Source organism: Mycteria americana, chromosome 7 (genome assembly GCF_035582795.1).
Source record: "Mycteria americana isolate JAX WOST 10 ecotype Jacksonville Zoo and Gardens chromosome 7, USCA_MyAme_1.0, whole genome shotgun sequence".
Classification (NCBI taxonomy): Eukaryota; Metazoa; Chordata; class Aves; order Ciconiiformes; family Ciconiidae; genus Mycteria; species Mycteria americana.
The window spans coordinates 70,196,133-70,212,063 of record NC_134371.1 but is presented as its reverse complement, the minus strand read 5'-3'; the positions used below and the strand labels follow the sequence as shown (position 1 = coordinate 70,212,063).

Genomic DNA, 15,931 nt, shown 5'->3' with positions numbered 1-15,931 from the left:
CTGGCATGACCTAGCATGACACCTCCTATATTAAAAAAAAAAAAAGGGAGGGGGGGCACGGGGAAGAGGGAACAGAGAAAAGTACATTTAAAGTTGTACACATAAAAAAGGCACTTTTCTTTTTGATCAGGCCAGAACAGAAGGTATAAAATATAACTTATCTATTTGGAGCTGGATCTTTGGCCCCTAAACCAGAAAGAAAAGGACATCTTTATTAGTACAGGGTGGAGAAGGGGAAGAGAGAATAGATATTGTGTTTCTCTGAAGAGGTGCATCGTGGTACCACTCACAATAGTTCACCTCTCTGTTGTCACTTACTCCACTGGCCTGCATGAGGATTAAGCATCACTGCAATGACTCCGACAGTTCAGTTTAGAGAAATACGAAATGTAGGTTTTCCTGCGGTACATATCAGTAAATCTGTGGATAACAAAAAGTTGGTAGCTGCCCAATCAAACTACCAGCTTCCAAATGACTAACAGTAAAAAAAAAAAAAAAAAAAATCAGTATGTCTTGATGCCAGGTTTTGACCCCAATATTATTAGTCACAAGGGAAAGAATGATCTCTCATGCAAATCTTTGTCCTCTGATGAAAAACAAGGAAGTATAAAAAAATTACAAAATGAAAAAAAAAAAAAAAAAGGAAAACAATTCTTAAGACAAGATGTCTTGATTTAAAAAGTACGTTTAATAAATTTATCTCTACCCATTTGAAACACTACTGTAAAAAGGCAGCATGAAAAGAGAGAAACATAAGTTATTGCTATATCATTCCATGTTGCTGGAGCTAATGTTCTACTTTAAAAAACTTTTAAAGCAGTTTTCAGTCAAATTTCTAATTAATTTGTTCTGTATCATATTCTTACTAACTACAAAACATAATAATGTGCACCAATTAGAAAATGTGCAGAAAAGTCACCAATTAGTGTTTTCAGAGATGTGAAATATTTCATTACTTCTTTCATCAAAAGAGTAGTTTATCTGCATTTGCTGCATTATTAATGTTATCCTACAACAATGCTGTTAATGCAATTTCATTATTTCTACTTCAATGAAATCAGAGAAAAGATCCGTGTACTTTTTTCTTATGATTTTTACAAGCTGGAAAGTAATTTATCATCCACAAATGAAAACAGGAAATTTGTTCAAGTACTGTTCCCTTCTACAAATCAGACTTCTCTTTTTGTCTTTGTAGATGGATTTCGTCATGAATTTGCTTCCTAAACTTCAACATGACTTCTACATCTTTGTAGACGAGCATTTCTTCAACAGACAAGAGCTTAAAGCCATTCAGTTTAAAAGTTGACATGTGCTGCACAGAATTCAACATTTTTAACGACATTCTAACTGATTCACTTAAAGTAGAACAAACAGGAAAAATCCTAGCAGTCCACAACCCCAAATGTGTGCTGTCGCTGGAGAAGAGCTGGTCTGAAACCTTTATGCCCCAGAGGTCCAAGCATTCTGGTAAGCTGACCCCAAAAAACTGGAGTGAATGTATATCTGACAACAATTTCACACTCTTTTTCAAGTCGTCTTCTACACTAAACACCATACTTACATACTTCACTTGATCGTTAGCTTTTATACTTAATGAACTCAGAAAACAGTTTGAAGGTATGTCTACTTTCAAATTTATGTATGATCCACTAATAATGCTGTTCTTCCCTACTGAGACTTCAGGTCCAATTCTAGAGTATTCAATAACGGATCCGGGTCCTATAAAACACCCAGGCTCAAGTATGCTTTGAATGATACTGGCTGATCGATCCAAGGTCTCAGCTTTGTCAGGAAAGATGCTAAAAGCCACAGACAGTAAGTCGAGCTCAAACTTCAGTTTGCTATCAGATGTAAAATGAAACAAATACTCTTGAGTAGTTCCAATGTGATAGAACTTGGAGTTGTTTAAGACTATAACATTAAGCGTAGTTCCTTTCAGAAGGGAGTATAGCTTCTGCCGTACTTCTACTAACCGCGATTCCTCTTTTGTGGCATTACTGGTACTTTTTGTGTAATCTTCAGTGGCTCCAGGTCCCAGGGCCTGGAGGAAGTCACCATACGCATCTATTTCACAGCAGAGAGTGCCCATCTGCTTATAAAATGTCAGTAATCGTTTTGCAATGCTATGATCCATGTAAAATATACTGTCTGTATACACACACTCCGAGCCCATTTCTGAGTCACTGTGGCGTCCAGAGGAACTTAGCCGAGAACAATTCCCTCTTACGCATACTGCACCACACTGGCGCATCGTCTCAATATCAGGCTTGTGCAGGAAATGATGGCAAGATGTGTATTCAAGTCCTCCTTTTCCTGAAAAACTGGATGGATCTAAAACAAACACTCCATGAGTGGTCCCAACTGTCAAATCTGAAGGGTGAGCTAAGGCAGTAAATCCAGGTTTATCAAACGTGACGGTTTCTGTAACTCCAGTGCTGTAAAGTTCTATGTCATCCGAACACGTAATGAGAATTCCTGGTTTCATGTGGCTGGGGAAATCAATGTACATGGCAAGCTTCAGCTCCAACATCTGATAAATGGGATCGCCAAAAGGCAAAGCTGTGAAAATCTTTCCCAGTGCACTTGCATTTGGTAAACGTTGACTGTAACCACCTTGAAGAAAAAGACATTTTTAATTATACAGAGACACTGTATATAAATAAGCAAAACCTAAACCTATATAGCTATTTTACATATACACAAAGGTGTAACACCCACCCCCCCGCCCCTGGCTTGGTCATATACTAAGTATTCCTCAAAAAATGACAGATGAAAAAAAAAAATAATAAAAAAAAAAATCAATCATTCTTCTTCAAACGTTTCTCAAATCAGATCTGACCTTATGTCCAAAATTTACCATGCCTTTTCTTTACCTTTACTTTGCTTCAGAGCTGGAATATGGACCACTTGTCTATAACTTAAGTGAAGAAAGCAAATGACGCCTGCTTTTTGCTTGAAAAAAAAAGGAGGACCCCCGCACCTCCGCTGGGAATTTCAAGTCAGAGGTAAGTCAAATAAGCAGTGGTCTGGTCAGGTGACTTGTTATTACCTGGTTTCTTTCTCCTCTGCAAGACTGATGCACCTTTTGGAAGTGTTCTGACTAACTGGACAAGGTGGCAAGTATTCAGTCTGCCTGTAGTTATGAGGGCCCCTGGGTCCCCTACAGAGAGGGGCATCTCCTTCAATGGGTATTTCAAGGCAGGAGCTTAATTCAGATACTCTGAATTACACTTCCTTCTCCACTGTTTGAGAGAACAACTTAAGTATGAGAAGAAATGCTTAAGTGACAGTAGTATCTCCTAAGCATCGATCTAAATTCAAATGATCAGATCAGATACATTTGAAGTTACTTTTCTGAGGGAACTGCATTTCAGAACTCTGACTCTGCCATCCCATTATTTTTAGAAAAAAATAAAAGAAAAAAGGGGTACAACTTTAGCGTGTGAAATGTAAAACAGAATTTACCAGAATGAATGAGCAGCACAATAAAAGAAGTCCATTTATCACCATACAGATCTTCCAAGCATCGAAGAACATGAAATGTTGATCCACCATTTCCTAAACAAAAAATATGTTAGTATCTGCTGAAAAGAGCACCAATAACATCTGCGTTGACACATGAAGCATACGGGGATCTGGTGCTGTGGCAGGATGATCAGGAAGCATGTTTTAAATGCTGCCTTTTGCTGTGGAAAACGTGTCATTTATTTTTTAAAAAGTCCTATGACTGCAGAGACTATCTTTTAAGCAAACCGAGTGTCAATGGATGCACAGATGCCCGAAATTTCCTAAACCAGTTCTGACCGAACAGTCTTTCTGCTGTATCGCAGCTGACAACATCACGCAACGAAGATGATGGACAGCCACTCTGGAAGCCTTGTGCACTCAGAGGGGAGGGCACCTTGAGCAGACAGCTCGTGGGAAAATACCATGTTCTCCCCTCCCAGACGTCCTCTGAGCGGCCCCAGCACGTGAAGCATTTCATCGTTTCAACAGGCCATAACTTAACCATAAAAACCAGCTCCTGTAGGAAACAAGTCATACTGAGGTTCACTACTGACTTGAAGCAAGCATTCAAAAGTACTTTTGACATTTACAGTACAGAAATGAGGAAAAATGTTTGGGATATGAGGAAATGGTTTGGGATATTTTTTATGTGCTCCTACAACATATAATTGCTAGATTTCTGAGAATAAATCTCTGCCTGTTATTTTACAGTGCGGACAGGCTACTGAGATTAGTTACTTTCTACATCAAAGTGAACAGGTATTAAGAGTTATAGGATGATATTATGGACAGACTACTTCTAGGTTTTTGCTGCGCATTGGGTAATATATTAAAACATATTCACATTGTTTAAATTTAAACAATCAGGTTAAGGTAAGAAGTATGAATTTATAAAAAACATGAGTTAGTGTTGCTCTGTATTCCATACGATACACTCAGAAGAGCCATACAGCATCACTGACATGCACTCACTCAAAACCACCACGACGATGGAGTCCCAGAGAGTACAGCGGGAAGTCTAATGGCCAAAAATTAGCTTACTTTAAGTCCGAAAAAGCAGCCAAGCCACGATGCTCGCAGTTGCACAACTGAATCAAAACTACACGCTATTTAATGGCATTAGAACTGACATTTGTGCTTTAATTAATACTTCAGACGTTAGCAGCATTTTGGAGCCCTTTCATTGCAGCAGGCAGCACACAAGCACAAAGCCTGTTTCCACCTGACCAAAAAGGAGTATCGTTATGTAAGTGCATTATACAACTCTGTTAAATATATAGTACACCAAGCGAGTATAACTCGCACAATAACACCGCGAGGTGCTGCGCCTGCTGCCCGTGCGGTGTGCCCGTACCCTGCTGCGGCTAGGCCAGCACTCGCCGCGCGGGCGGGGCGCGGTGCGACCCGCTCCACGTCCACGCCCAGCACACGAGCCCGCGTGCTCGCGCCGCACGCCGCGGCTCTTCCTTCTTTTCGGATCTACACCAGACCCTGCCTGAGCTCGCAGGAACTGAAGTCGGGGCAGGCAGGGCAGGAGAGGCCCGGCCAGCGTCACGGAGCCCCTTCTGCCCCTCCGAAGCCAAAAGCAGCTGCCTGCAGCGCGGACACGGGCTCGTCCTGCCCAGCCGCTGCCCCCCGCGAGAGCAAGGGGAGAGCCGACGACGGGTGCCCACCGATTTTCGGTCCAGGTGGATCCACAAAAACATGGTACCGGACCCCCAGCGGCAGCTCCCTTCTGCGCAGCTTCTCCGCCAGCTGCTGTCGGTAGGCCAGCGCCTGCTCCGCGTCGGCGGCCGTCACCGCCACGACGTCCCAGAACTCGCCGGGGCGGGCGGCCTTCCCTGCCGGCAGAGCGGCACCGCGTCAGGCGCGCCGGCGGGCGGGAGCCACCGACCCCGCCGGAGCGCCGCGCCGAAGCCCGAGGCGTCCCGAGGCCAGGCAGGGCGCACCCGACCCACGGGACGCCCGCGGGCCGGCCGCAGGCCGAGCGCTCCGCAGCCCCGCGCCGAACGCGGCTCGGCTGGGCCGGGGCCGGGCCCCCCCCGCCGCCTCCCCGCCCGCCCCGCCCGGGGCCGCCCCACCTCTGAGCGCCGCGAACCGCGCCAGCCGCCGCCCCGTGGCCTCCCGCCGCGCCGCGCTCCGCTCGCCCGCCGCCGGCATGGCCGCGCCGCCGTCCGGGGGCCGCGCCCCACCGCCGCCGCCGCCGCGGCGTGAGGCGCAGCCGGAGCGCCCGACCCGGAAGAGCCGGGCGGGGGCCCGGGGCGGGGCTCGGCGGGGCGGGCGGGGTGCCCGGTGCCCGGTGCCCGGGTCGGCCCCGCGGCGCCGCAGCCGAGCTCAGCGCTCGGGTCGCGCCCGGGGCAGGGCTGGGAGGAGGGCTTGCCGCCTGCCGCGGTGCGGTGCGGAGCGGAGCGGACGGGAGACTCGCCTCGGGCCGCCGCGGGGGGCGAGTGCGAGCCCGAGCCCGGGCAGCGGGCCCGAGGGGGCGGCAGCGGCCGGGCGCCGGCGCCGGGCCGCTCTCGGGGCTGGGCCTGCCCGTCGGCGTACGGAGAGGGGCCGCTGCTCGCCTCTCCGCGGCTTCGGCCTCCCCGTGAAGTGGGGCCTTACCCGGGCCGCTGTCGGGCCTGGGGGGGACAGGGCCACGGCGGGACGGGCTGGATGGAGGCCTTTTCTGCGCTGCCGCCGCCCTCGCCTGCGCTCCGGTCTTTTTCTTTCCTTTTTTTTTTTTTAATAGTACCTGATCACTAAGTTCTTGGGGCTAAAGCTATTGCAAGCGGCGTTGTGTTCAGAAGGAAAAGGCACCGCGTCCTCCGGCTGTCCTTGCCGGAGCTCTGTGCCTGCCGCCGGTGCACGCGCCGGCTAAACGCTGAACCGTCAGGTGCGCTTTGTCTGCCGTGGCCCTTGGGTTTTTTAATGCAAACGGGGATTTTTAAGGAAAGAAATTTCTTTCCCATTGTTTTTAGTTACACAACTGGTAGAAAAAACATTCATACGTCGGGGCTCAGCTTTGGAAATGCTTTGCTGCCTCAAAACGCAGGGCCCGTGTTGAGCTCAGAATCTGAAGGGCTGGGTTTCCCCAGGGCTGACGCCTTTAGGCTGCGTGTTTGTAGAAGCAGATCGTCGTTTGGAGGTTTAGGATACATCTCCGTGGTGGTCACAGGAGGAAATAGGGTGAGTTAGGTTGCTGGTTTGGTAGTCTCATTAGGAATGGAATCCTAATTGCACATGAACTAATCCGCTTCAGCCTTCCTTGCCCATGTCTGACCTGTTTGCATGTCCTGTGGCACCCCCCAGCCATTCCTGGGGTACGCTTGCTGGGCCCTGAGCTGAGCGGGGTTTGGAGTTGATGAACGGATCCTACAAGGACTTACTGCAGGCTCTTGTATTGTGTGTGATTATCTGATATCTTCTGGCAGTATTCACACAGCTGAAAGTTTTTCCCGCTGCAGTTCTTTGCCCTGGATATTGTGATTTTTGATCTGTGGACTTCATCTGTCTTCCTGATTTAGAGTCTGCTGAGACTACAGATACCAAATACAAATAGATGAAAATGAAAGGAGGGTTTGTCTTGATAAGATCTCATTATGCATAAATCTTACAATAAAAAGTAGCTGTAAAAGCACGATAGGAGCTACTGAAAAAAAGAATTTAGGAAGTTAAAAAAAAAGTTAGAAAAAATCCATAGTTTTTCATGATTGTAAACCGCTGACAGAGAAGATTAAAGAAAAAAAGATGAATACTCCACTGCAGCTTTATCAGTTTGAGACTTTTCTGTGATGCATGTGATAACAGCCCTAATCAGAGTGATGTACACCACAAAGATCTGTTTGATCCTTCCTTGTGTTCTCAACTTACTCTAGTAAGGGACACAGCCTGTTTTGTTGAAACTATACTTTTGCTCTTTTGCATTGAGTTTTTGTTGTTGACAACAACTCTATTGACCTCAGTGAGAAAAAGTTCCTGGATCCTAAGTCCAGCTTTAAAGATTTAAGGTTTAGTTACAACAGGTGAAGATTCACTGCTTTTTACAGTTTTTTTTTTAATACTGTTTTCCCCTTTCTTACCTCCTGGCTAATGTAGCATTAGTGATGAATCCTGTCAATTGACTGTGTTTCATGAACCCAATTAAAAACTGCATCACCCCAATTACATTGAAAAGTGCTCTAGACATTAAGCAAACATTTTCTATTTTAAGTCAGAAGGATGAGCGATTCTTAGCAAAGCTGTGAACCCTCACATATTAACCAGAAAGTCTTCCTGTGTCCCATTCCTTAAGAGTAGTTTATTTGCCGAGGGAGAATTCCTAGCTTTCTGAATTGGAAAAAAGGAATTGAAGTTGGGAAGTCTTTTTATGGTCTTATGGTAGAGTCCCCTTTATTGATTGTGCTCTTCTTAATCTGTCCCTGACTCATGGGTCTTAAGACGTGGCATATAATAAATACAGTTTGGGAGAGGTGTCTTTTATAGCTCATGTATTTCATAGAATCATTAAGGTTGGAAAAGACCTCTAGGATCATCCAGTCCAACCGTCAACCCAACACCTCCATGCCTACTAAACCACGTCCCAAAGTGCCACGTCTACACGTTTTTTGAACTCCTCCAAGGATGGTGACTCCACCACCTCTCTGGGCAGCCTGTTCCAATGCTTGACCACCCTTTCAGTAAAGAAATGTTTCCTAATATCCAGTCTAAACCTCCCCTGGTGCAACTTGAGGCCAGTTCCTCTTGTCTTGTCGCTTGTTACTTGGGAGAAGAGACCGACCCCACCTCGCTACGACCTCCTTTCAGGGAGTTGTCAATAGTGCTCAATAGTGACGCAGTTTTCACAGTGTGATTAAAAATACATGCTAATTTACAAGTCATTTAGGAAACCACTGGCGATACAAAGTAATTAATGGTTTACTGACAATAATACTAATTCCTTTTTAACTACAGCAAGCCTTTGAAGCTATAATTGGGACCCTAATGCTTGCAGTGAAATACTGCTGCAATTCAACAGAATTTTTGTTTTGAACTTTTCGTCATTAGTCAGACTTCCTAATGCATACATTTCTGTTTGCAGTCTCTAAGATAATCCAAGTCTAGAATAATTATTGAATCCAGCTATTCATGGTAATAATTTATTTTAAAATTATTTCCGTTGGATGGTTATTCATACTTTTAATAGTAATATTTCATAATCACTTTACCTGATAGTTGATTCCAGGAAATGATAGTTTGTCATCAATACTGCATTGCTCTGTCCCCCAAAATTTCAAATAGTACATAAAGTAATGTAGGTGATTCGTTAGATTCAGTGGCAGAGCCAGTGAACCGCTCCAGGAAATACGTTTTGTCTGAGTGATGAAAGCGGAGATGTTCACCGTTTGTGCTTAGTGGAGTCCCGGGAGAGCTTTTGTGAGAGCAAAACTATTTACACTGGCATTCAACTGAAGTGTAAGTCCCCAAATTGCTTTTTTCTATGGAAATTGTGGTTACAAAATAGCAGAAAACACGTATGTTGTTGTGTGTTGCTGAACGCCACCTCACCTCCCGTCTGATCATGCTGGTCTCCCGTATCCCTCAGTCTTTGGTGTAAGGGCCTTAGGTACAGCCCAGCTCTGCAATCCTTGTGTCAAGTAGAGAAGATGGATTAATGTGCAACTCGTTGCATTTGTGTATGAACATTTGGTTAAGTAAATAAAATGTGAGTGCTGTGGAATCATGCCAGGAGTTAGCAAAGTACCTTCTGTGACCCTTGGGAATGCAATATGTCGTATACAATGCCGTTAGCACAACAGTATTTCTTACTTAAACAATTAGTGCCACTGGAGTTTTCTCTGCCCTGTGGGTGTATGGTATTTCACAAGTAGTATTATAACAAATAGCTGGATATTTTCTTTGGTTATCTGAAATTCTCCTTTTAAAGCTGAACACAGCCTTTTACAAAGTCTTTGTATTCTTCTTTTCCTGGATCTCTGAGGGATGAATCAAAGGAGAGAGCTTATCATGAAGAAGTTAACTGAATACAGAATATCTTGTTTCTACTTCAAAAAATCTGATACTTGAATGTCAGCAAACTATTGATCAGAGTCTGTTGTAAAAAAGTTAGAAGGCCTGGTCATAGTTCAGTGAAATGGGCTGTATCTAAAGAGTGTGGGGCATTTGCAATATTCTTTTTTTCACTTAAAATATGCATCCTCTCAAATAATTACGTTATCAGTATTGATTCACTTGGTGTTGTGCTGGAGCTCCATGCACATCAGGTAAATAATAATATGTTGTGAAGATGCAAAAACGAAGTTGATTTGTCTTTAGATTTGTGTAGTTGTATTCCTTAGGAGCAATATATATTGAATAAAGTATGATTTCTTCACAGAGGAAGCTCTTCTGAGTGAGTGTATTCATTTTTTTACTAGGGACAGGCGGTTACATCTTGGGCTGACAGAATTTTTGCTGTATGTGATAAAAAGGCAAGTGTTTTTCCCATGCCTGCCCTGCTGTTTGGTGAGAAGGCGTGATAGCAGGAGTTTCAGTGTTTGAGGTCTCCCTTCCTTTAGAAAGGAGTGGAAAGGATGGTGATGGTAACGTGGTTGGTTACACGTGAATTCAGGATTTTTCAGTATTGAAATGGATTTCGTTTAAGGGCTGTAGTTTGAAAAAAAAAATCTTTGCTGTACAGAGAAAATGATAAAACTTCTTGCGAGTATTTTGTACGTTTTAAATGACATAAATAAATAGGAAAGGGCTATATGACAGTTTACATACTGTAAGCTGGTAATGATTTATTGTTCCTACTGTGCGTTGAACTGCTTCATCTGTCTCTCTGTAAGTGGTTAAACCAGGAAGGCACCTGCGGCTTCCCCTCTCCCCAAACTTACTCGGAAGGTTTTTCTGTAGATATTTGGTGTACGTTCTCCAGTTCTCGGTTTAAATTGCTGTTAATCTACTATTTAATCATTCAGTTCATGGATCAAAAGTTGAACTTTAAACTGCAGTTTCACATTTGGCCTTCTGAGCTCTACACGTGCTGGAGATAAAATGAGACAGAACAAGCCAGAAACAGGAAAATTCTGCAACGCTGCTTAGAACAACGTAATCCAAAATTCCAGTCAGATTTGCAGTACGTCCAGTTTTTTAGATACGTAAAACGATGGCGCTGTGCTGAATGGCTCAAAGAGTGCCTGGTGTTTCATAGCTGCTGCAGTGACCTCCGAGTTTTGCGCGATCATCCTGCAGTCGCGAAGGCCAGGTTCAGCCCTTGTCTAGTTGGTAGATTTACTTCTATTTATTCCAGTATTGAGCTGGCCTGCATACGACTGTTATAATCTTAGGTGTTAATAAATTACATTCTTCTGAAGGATGAATTTTCATCATTATTTCAGATACGGCATCTTCCAGGTCCAGTGTTTTGGGAAGGCATGAAGGAATTAAGTCTACTGTATCTTCATGATAATGAAACTGGAAAAATGGCTAATGTGCATTCATTATCTTTCAGTCCTAATCTGATAGGCCTCACGTTGTTTGATACTCCACTGAGCCTGAAAATAGCCTGTAGGCATATTGTTGTTAACAGCATTTTCTCCCTCAAAGCACTGGGTTACTGTGTAATTTCTGATGAGGAAATTGTTGGGAGATGGAAACCTCGTGACAAACAGAAATGTTTTTGCCATTATCTTCTCCTTGACGTTTCTCCTGTTGCTAGAGAGGTAAGCCAGCTTGTAGCACGCTGTTCTCTAAAGGTTCAGTTGTGACAATGTTTTTTCTAATTGCATGGCTCTTGTTTGATTAGAGCTTCATTAACACAAAATTTTATTGAACTGTGTTCAATCTAAGAGGATTAGGGATCCGTTACTGAAATTGTTTATTTAATGTGGCTGCATAATGTTTTTCAGGTGATGTAGTGGAACTGTATGGTATCTTGCTTCAGAACAAAACATGTATGTATTAAGAACAATGCTTAACTGAATATATGTAGTCCACTTAGCTCACACTAAGTTCCTAATTCTTTTGTCCTTCATGTTTGTTAACACCTGCCGGTGCATCCTTTGGTTGAACAGGTAGGAGATCATCTGTGCCCTCTTTGTACGTGTTAAACCAGTTGAGCTTCCCAATTTGAGCTTTTTGCCGAACTTGCACGGGGTTCCAGTCCTGGGGTCCGCTTTCTAGGTGCAAGAAATGGCCCTTGCCTTGCTGCGTGCGGTCAGAGCAGCCAGCCCACGCAGCAGCCGCGGCAGCAGCCGGGGGCTGAGGGGTCCCCCCGTGGCAGCAGCCGGGGACCTCTGCTCTGAGCGGGGCTCAGTCCCGTAGGCTGCTCCGCCGCTGTCTCTTGGCGTTGCCTTCCGACGGGTAAATTGAACAGGCTGGGGACATTGCTCTGGCCCTGGGGCCAAATGGCACGTGCAGAGATCTTTTAGAAATCTTATTTAATACTTCATCTCTGCTTACTTAATAGGACAAGAAATACCCCGATGTAGACAGGAAGCCCGTGTTTTATTGCTTTCTGGGGTTTCCTTCTAACTCTGGACCATGCTGTCCCGTCTTCCTGTACGTTTCCTTGTCTGTTTTCTCTAGAAGTCTTTTCAGCACGCCTTTTCTCATCTTGGCTAGATTTACAGCTAAACGAAGTATTTCTTGTTTACTACAAAATCATACTAATTTATTTTCCTCTATATTCAAGGCTTTCCATTGGGCTTTTTAAAACTTCCCCATTTATTCTTTGTGTGAGTCCTTTCTAAACATTTTCATTATCATTTCTGTTACTTTGTCTTTGGGGAACCCAAGCCCTTTGCCTGAAAGCAGATAGGGAAAAACTCATTCTCCTGCCTCTAACCATTCTCTAAGCCTAGCAGTTATTGTAAAATATTTTCCATTTTCTAGGCCAGTGGGCATATGATAAATCTTTCATCAAAACTGGCTACCTGGAGACATTTCATGATAAAGCTATGTTTTTATTACAAATGTTCATCAAAATCCATGACTTAGATACAGACAGGCTCTCACATTACTGTTTGCGCATAGGACAATATTTTTTCATATGCTATTTGTAAATTGGTTGTTGCCTTGGTGACTAGGGATAGCAAAGACACCACCAAAAGCATTTAAACTGTCTTTTAAAATTTGCGACCATGTTTTTGTAAATGACCAGTCAATTTTACTCAGGTCCCTTTTGATGTAACAAAACTAGTGCTTATGGAAATAATTTCAAGGACCTGTTAATAGTCAATCATTATTTAATCTATACAGTTTTAAATATGCTAGTGATTTAAAAAATAATACTTTCAGAAGTAAAAAAAAGTATGAGAAATTCTGTGCATAGAACAGACCGTGCTTTTACTTGACATAGCATAATTTGATTTTATAGGCTATGTAAATCCACTCAAGTTATGAGATAGGAAAATTTCTGTTATTTGCTTTTCCCAAAGTATGGTAACATGAGAGACTACCTCAAAATAAAAATACACGATGGCTGTACTCTGAGCCAGAACACTGGATCTGCACGACTTGGAACTTGGTATCTTTCATACCATGCGCTTTCAAGGACGTTATGTTAGAGCTATATGTATTAGAATTATATGCACGCTGCATTCAACAAGATATTTCTTTTGTCATTGAGGATGAACTTTTGGAGTCTCAGCACTTGTTTACTAACATATTTAGTTTAATTTGTTAAAGTCAGGTGAATGGCAGAAAACAAGTACTGTAAATAGCATCTCTCCTGCAGATAAAACCATTACTGCATTTTCATTTTATCTGTTACATTGTTAAGAACTTGATTGTATTTCATCGTGAAGATGTAAAATAACTTCATTTGCATATAAAACTGCCCATACTTCATAACTACAAGAGCAATCACTCCAGTAATAATATTAAAAAGCAGAAAGTATTTGATATCTATATTTATTCAGTTGGATGACTTCATCGAAAAGTTTGTGTGTCAGGATTTTAGTGTTTTGTCAGGTCCCAACGCTGGAACTATCTACAGAAGTTATCCAGGCTTCGTGCATTTTTACTGTTTGGTGAAGTTAACAGATGTTAACAGATGCAGTTCTGTTGGTCAAAACATTTCTTCATTCAAGTCTTTTTTGATAAGTCAGTGGAGTACACCCATCTCTGTAGGTGACATGGTTTATTTTGTGTGCTTTTCTCTCTAGCTTGTATGTTTAGCTGTGCTTTTACCGGGTACAACAATTTGTGCTATTCCCCACCGTTGCTCGTGTACTTGGATAGGAGTCATTTTCCTGGGCCTGGAGGCTTTCTGCAGTTTGTTGACATTTTAACGTATAGTTGTTGTCTTATTATTTTCATTAAGGAGGCTATTCTCTTGCAGCTTTCCAGAACAAGGTTGTACCTCACGCTTTTTCTTTACCGTCTCTACTGTCTAGTATGAAAATGTATTAATGGAACATCAAAGTAGTATTATTCTTCAGAAGGGGGAAGAGGGGGGCTAAGTGCATTTGACAGAATTTACTTCTTTTGATTCTCACAAGCTTTGGTAAGCTGTAGTAGATTTATGCACTTTTCTTTGGAATGAAAGCGTGTTCTCGTGAGCAAGCGAGGCAGCGGTGCAGAGGAATGCCTGTGGAGGAGGAGAAGTACACAGTTACTCAACATCGTTCAACATAGACAATAAAAGATTGGTTTTGAGGGTAGATTACTCCTTCCCTCCCCAAAATAGGTGGTAGTTTAAGTGCAGCCTTAGCTTTGGTTCCTAGTTTTTTGCAGAAGGGTAGTTTCAAGTATAGTAAAGTCAGTTTTGGCCTTGACCTTTCCGTAGTGACAGCTAAGGCCCGTGGAACTGATCCTGCATAGATGGTTGTTCCTGTCTTTAATGATGCTGTGTTTGCTTTATATCTGGTTAAAAGCTCTTGGGTTATTTTTTCCAGAGGAAGACTTGCCTTTTGGGTGATCTTGTGAAAAATTCCCTGTTTGCAATTGGTGCTGTAATTGGATCTTTTTTGGTATTTTTTCTATTTCCTCAACTCACATTCCTTTCCTGAGGGTCATTTTTTATTTGTATTATGCCTGTCAGAATTTTAATCAAGACAGAGAGAGGATCATGGCATTATTTTTCTGCCTATTGATCCTTCTTATTCCAGTTTGTTTCAGCAATATTTTAGCCTATTTTTACTTAGTGGCTAAATCAAAAAGATGATAAAACCTGTGCCCCAGTGATAGTTTTCTTGAACTACTAAGCTTGTGAAGAGTGACAGCATCTGTATTATTTTGAAAGATCAAGTTTTTCCTCTGGGACAGTCACACTTTCTCACTCCAGCTACATAATTAAAACTAATCTCGGAGCACTAATGCCGTGGGTATGCAGAGTAGCGTGCTGCCTTCGGGGAGAGCTGATTGAGCTGGTTATTAACCACCGTGCTGTGACCGGGACGTCGGCATGGGTACCTGGAGAACCTTGCGAGGTTCCCCTGGTGTCTCAGAAGCTGCGTTTGCAATGATGGGAAGGGGTTTTGCTCATGCTGTTTGTTGCACAGTATCTGAAGAGCTGTAGTCTTCGTTAGCAGCGGTAGGACACCTCACTAGTTCGCTAACCAGCTGCAGCTCTTAAAAATGTCTTCTGGGTGTCTGAGGGGAAAAAGCCTTAAAGTGGAGGAATAATATCTCCAGAATTTTCTGTTCCACCATAGTGGGCTGCCTGATTTTGCTTGTTATTTTGTGTAATTCTCGAGTTACGGTAACTTCGTACCCGAGCGATCCAGAAGAAAACAGTCTGTGATTTTTATTAGCTCATGATTGGTAATGTGGAGGATAAACCAGCACTGCCGCATGGCTGCGTGATAAGCGCTGCGCAAGGTTAGTGGTGACTTCCAATGGCACTGGGCCATCAGAGTGGTCCTGTAAGGCAGGGGCTGCTGGCGGTGCCCCCTCGGCTGCGTGCTCCGGGGCGAGCTTGACCCCCTTGGCAGCACGCTTGGGGTGAGCTCAGCTGGACTAGCCCTCGGCAGCACGGCCGAGCGTCCACCCGCTGCCGGCTGTGGGACCAGTACCTTGCTGCAGAGGGGGCAGAGCGAGCCGGGCGCCCCGGGACCAGCACAGCGTCCCTTCATCCCGCCTGGCAGCTGCGCGGAATGGGTGGGAGGCTCTGGGGGGGCCCTGGAGGACGCAGCAGCGAGTCAGAGGAGGAGCAGAAAAATGGTGGGAGGTGGGAGGAGGGAGAGCAGGAGCCGTACTGGGGGAGAGGCAGCAGGGAGAAAGCGGAGAGCACGGCACGGCAGCAAAAGTGGTGAAACCAGCAGCAGGAGACGCAGCTCGCCAGGGTGGAGTAGCGGCTCCGACCCCGAGTCAGCCGGGTGCAAAGCACACTGAGAGGGTGATTTATCAAACACCTGTAAGGTGTGGGGTTATGAAAGGAGAAAAATGATACCTTGCTTTTGTGTTTTGCTGGGGGATTATGCGTGCGCTGACGTGATCCCAAGGAGGACATGGGCTT

General features: G+C 44.1%; 2 protein-coding genes and 1 long non-coding RNA gene across 9 annotated transcripts in view; 1 reads left to right on the top strand and 2 right to left on the bottom strand.

The window, feature by feature from the left end:
• Window positions 1-15,931, bottom strand: part of ACADM (acyl-CoA dehydrogenase medium chain) — a 769,283-nt gene that overhangs the window by 443,820 nt on the left and 309,532 nt on the right. The gene's annotated exons all lie outside the window — the stretch shown is intronic.
• Window positions 915-5,777, bottom strand: FPGT (fucose-1-phosphate guanylyltransferase). 2 transcript variants are annotated; one of them, XM_075509004.1, is made up of 4 exons: window positions 5,589-5,776; window positions 5,181-5,348; window positions 3,466-3,558; window positions 915-2,613 (listed from the first exon to the last, which is right to left on the bottom strand). In XM_075509004.1, exons 1-4 carry the CDS (start codon window positions 5,665-5,667, stop codon window positions 1,163-1,165), a joined length of 1,791 nt encoding a protein of 596 aa, XP_075365119.1. In that variant the 5' UTR covers window positions 5,668-5,776; the 3' UTR covers window positions 915-1,162. The 2 variants fall into 2 exon arrangements, with proteins under 2 accessions (XP_075365119.1, XP_075365118.1); XM_075509003.1 differs by lacking the exon at window positions 5,181-5,348 and having other exon boundaries at window positions 5,589-5,777.
• Window positions 5,810-15,931, top strand: part of LOC142412991 (uncharacterized) — a 57,449-nt gene continuing 47,327 nt past the window's right edge. For 4 of the 5 annotated variants that reach the window (XR_012776658.1, XR_012776659.1, XR_012776661.1 and 1 more), the window contains exons 1-2: window positions 5,810-6,675; window positions 10,449-10,606. This is a non-coding gene — a long non-coding RNA (uncharacterized LOC142412991). The remainder of the gene's footprint in view (window positions 6,676-10,448; window positions 10,607-15,931) is intronic. The other variant, XR_012776657.1, reaches the window with a different exon arrangement.

Coding starts and splice junctions, on each gene's coding strand:
- FPGT (XM_075509004.1), bottom strand. CDS start 5,667: ATGCCGGCGGCGGGCGAGCGGAGCGCGGCGCGGCGGGAGGCCACGGGG. Junction 3,559..5,180: donor TCCACCTGGACCGAAAATCG/GTGGGCACCCGT, acceptor TTTTTTGTTTAG/GAAATGGTGGATCAACATTT. Junction 2,614..3,465: donor TGTGCTGCTCATTCATTCTG/GTAAATTCTGTT, acceptor TTTTTCTTCAAG/GTGGTTACAGTCAACGTTTA.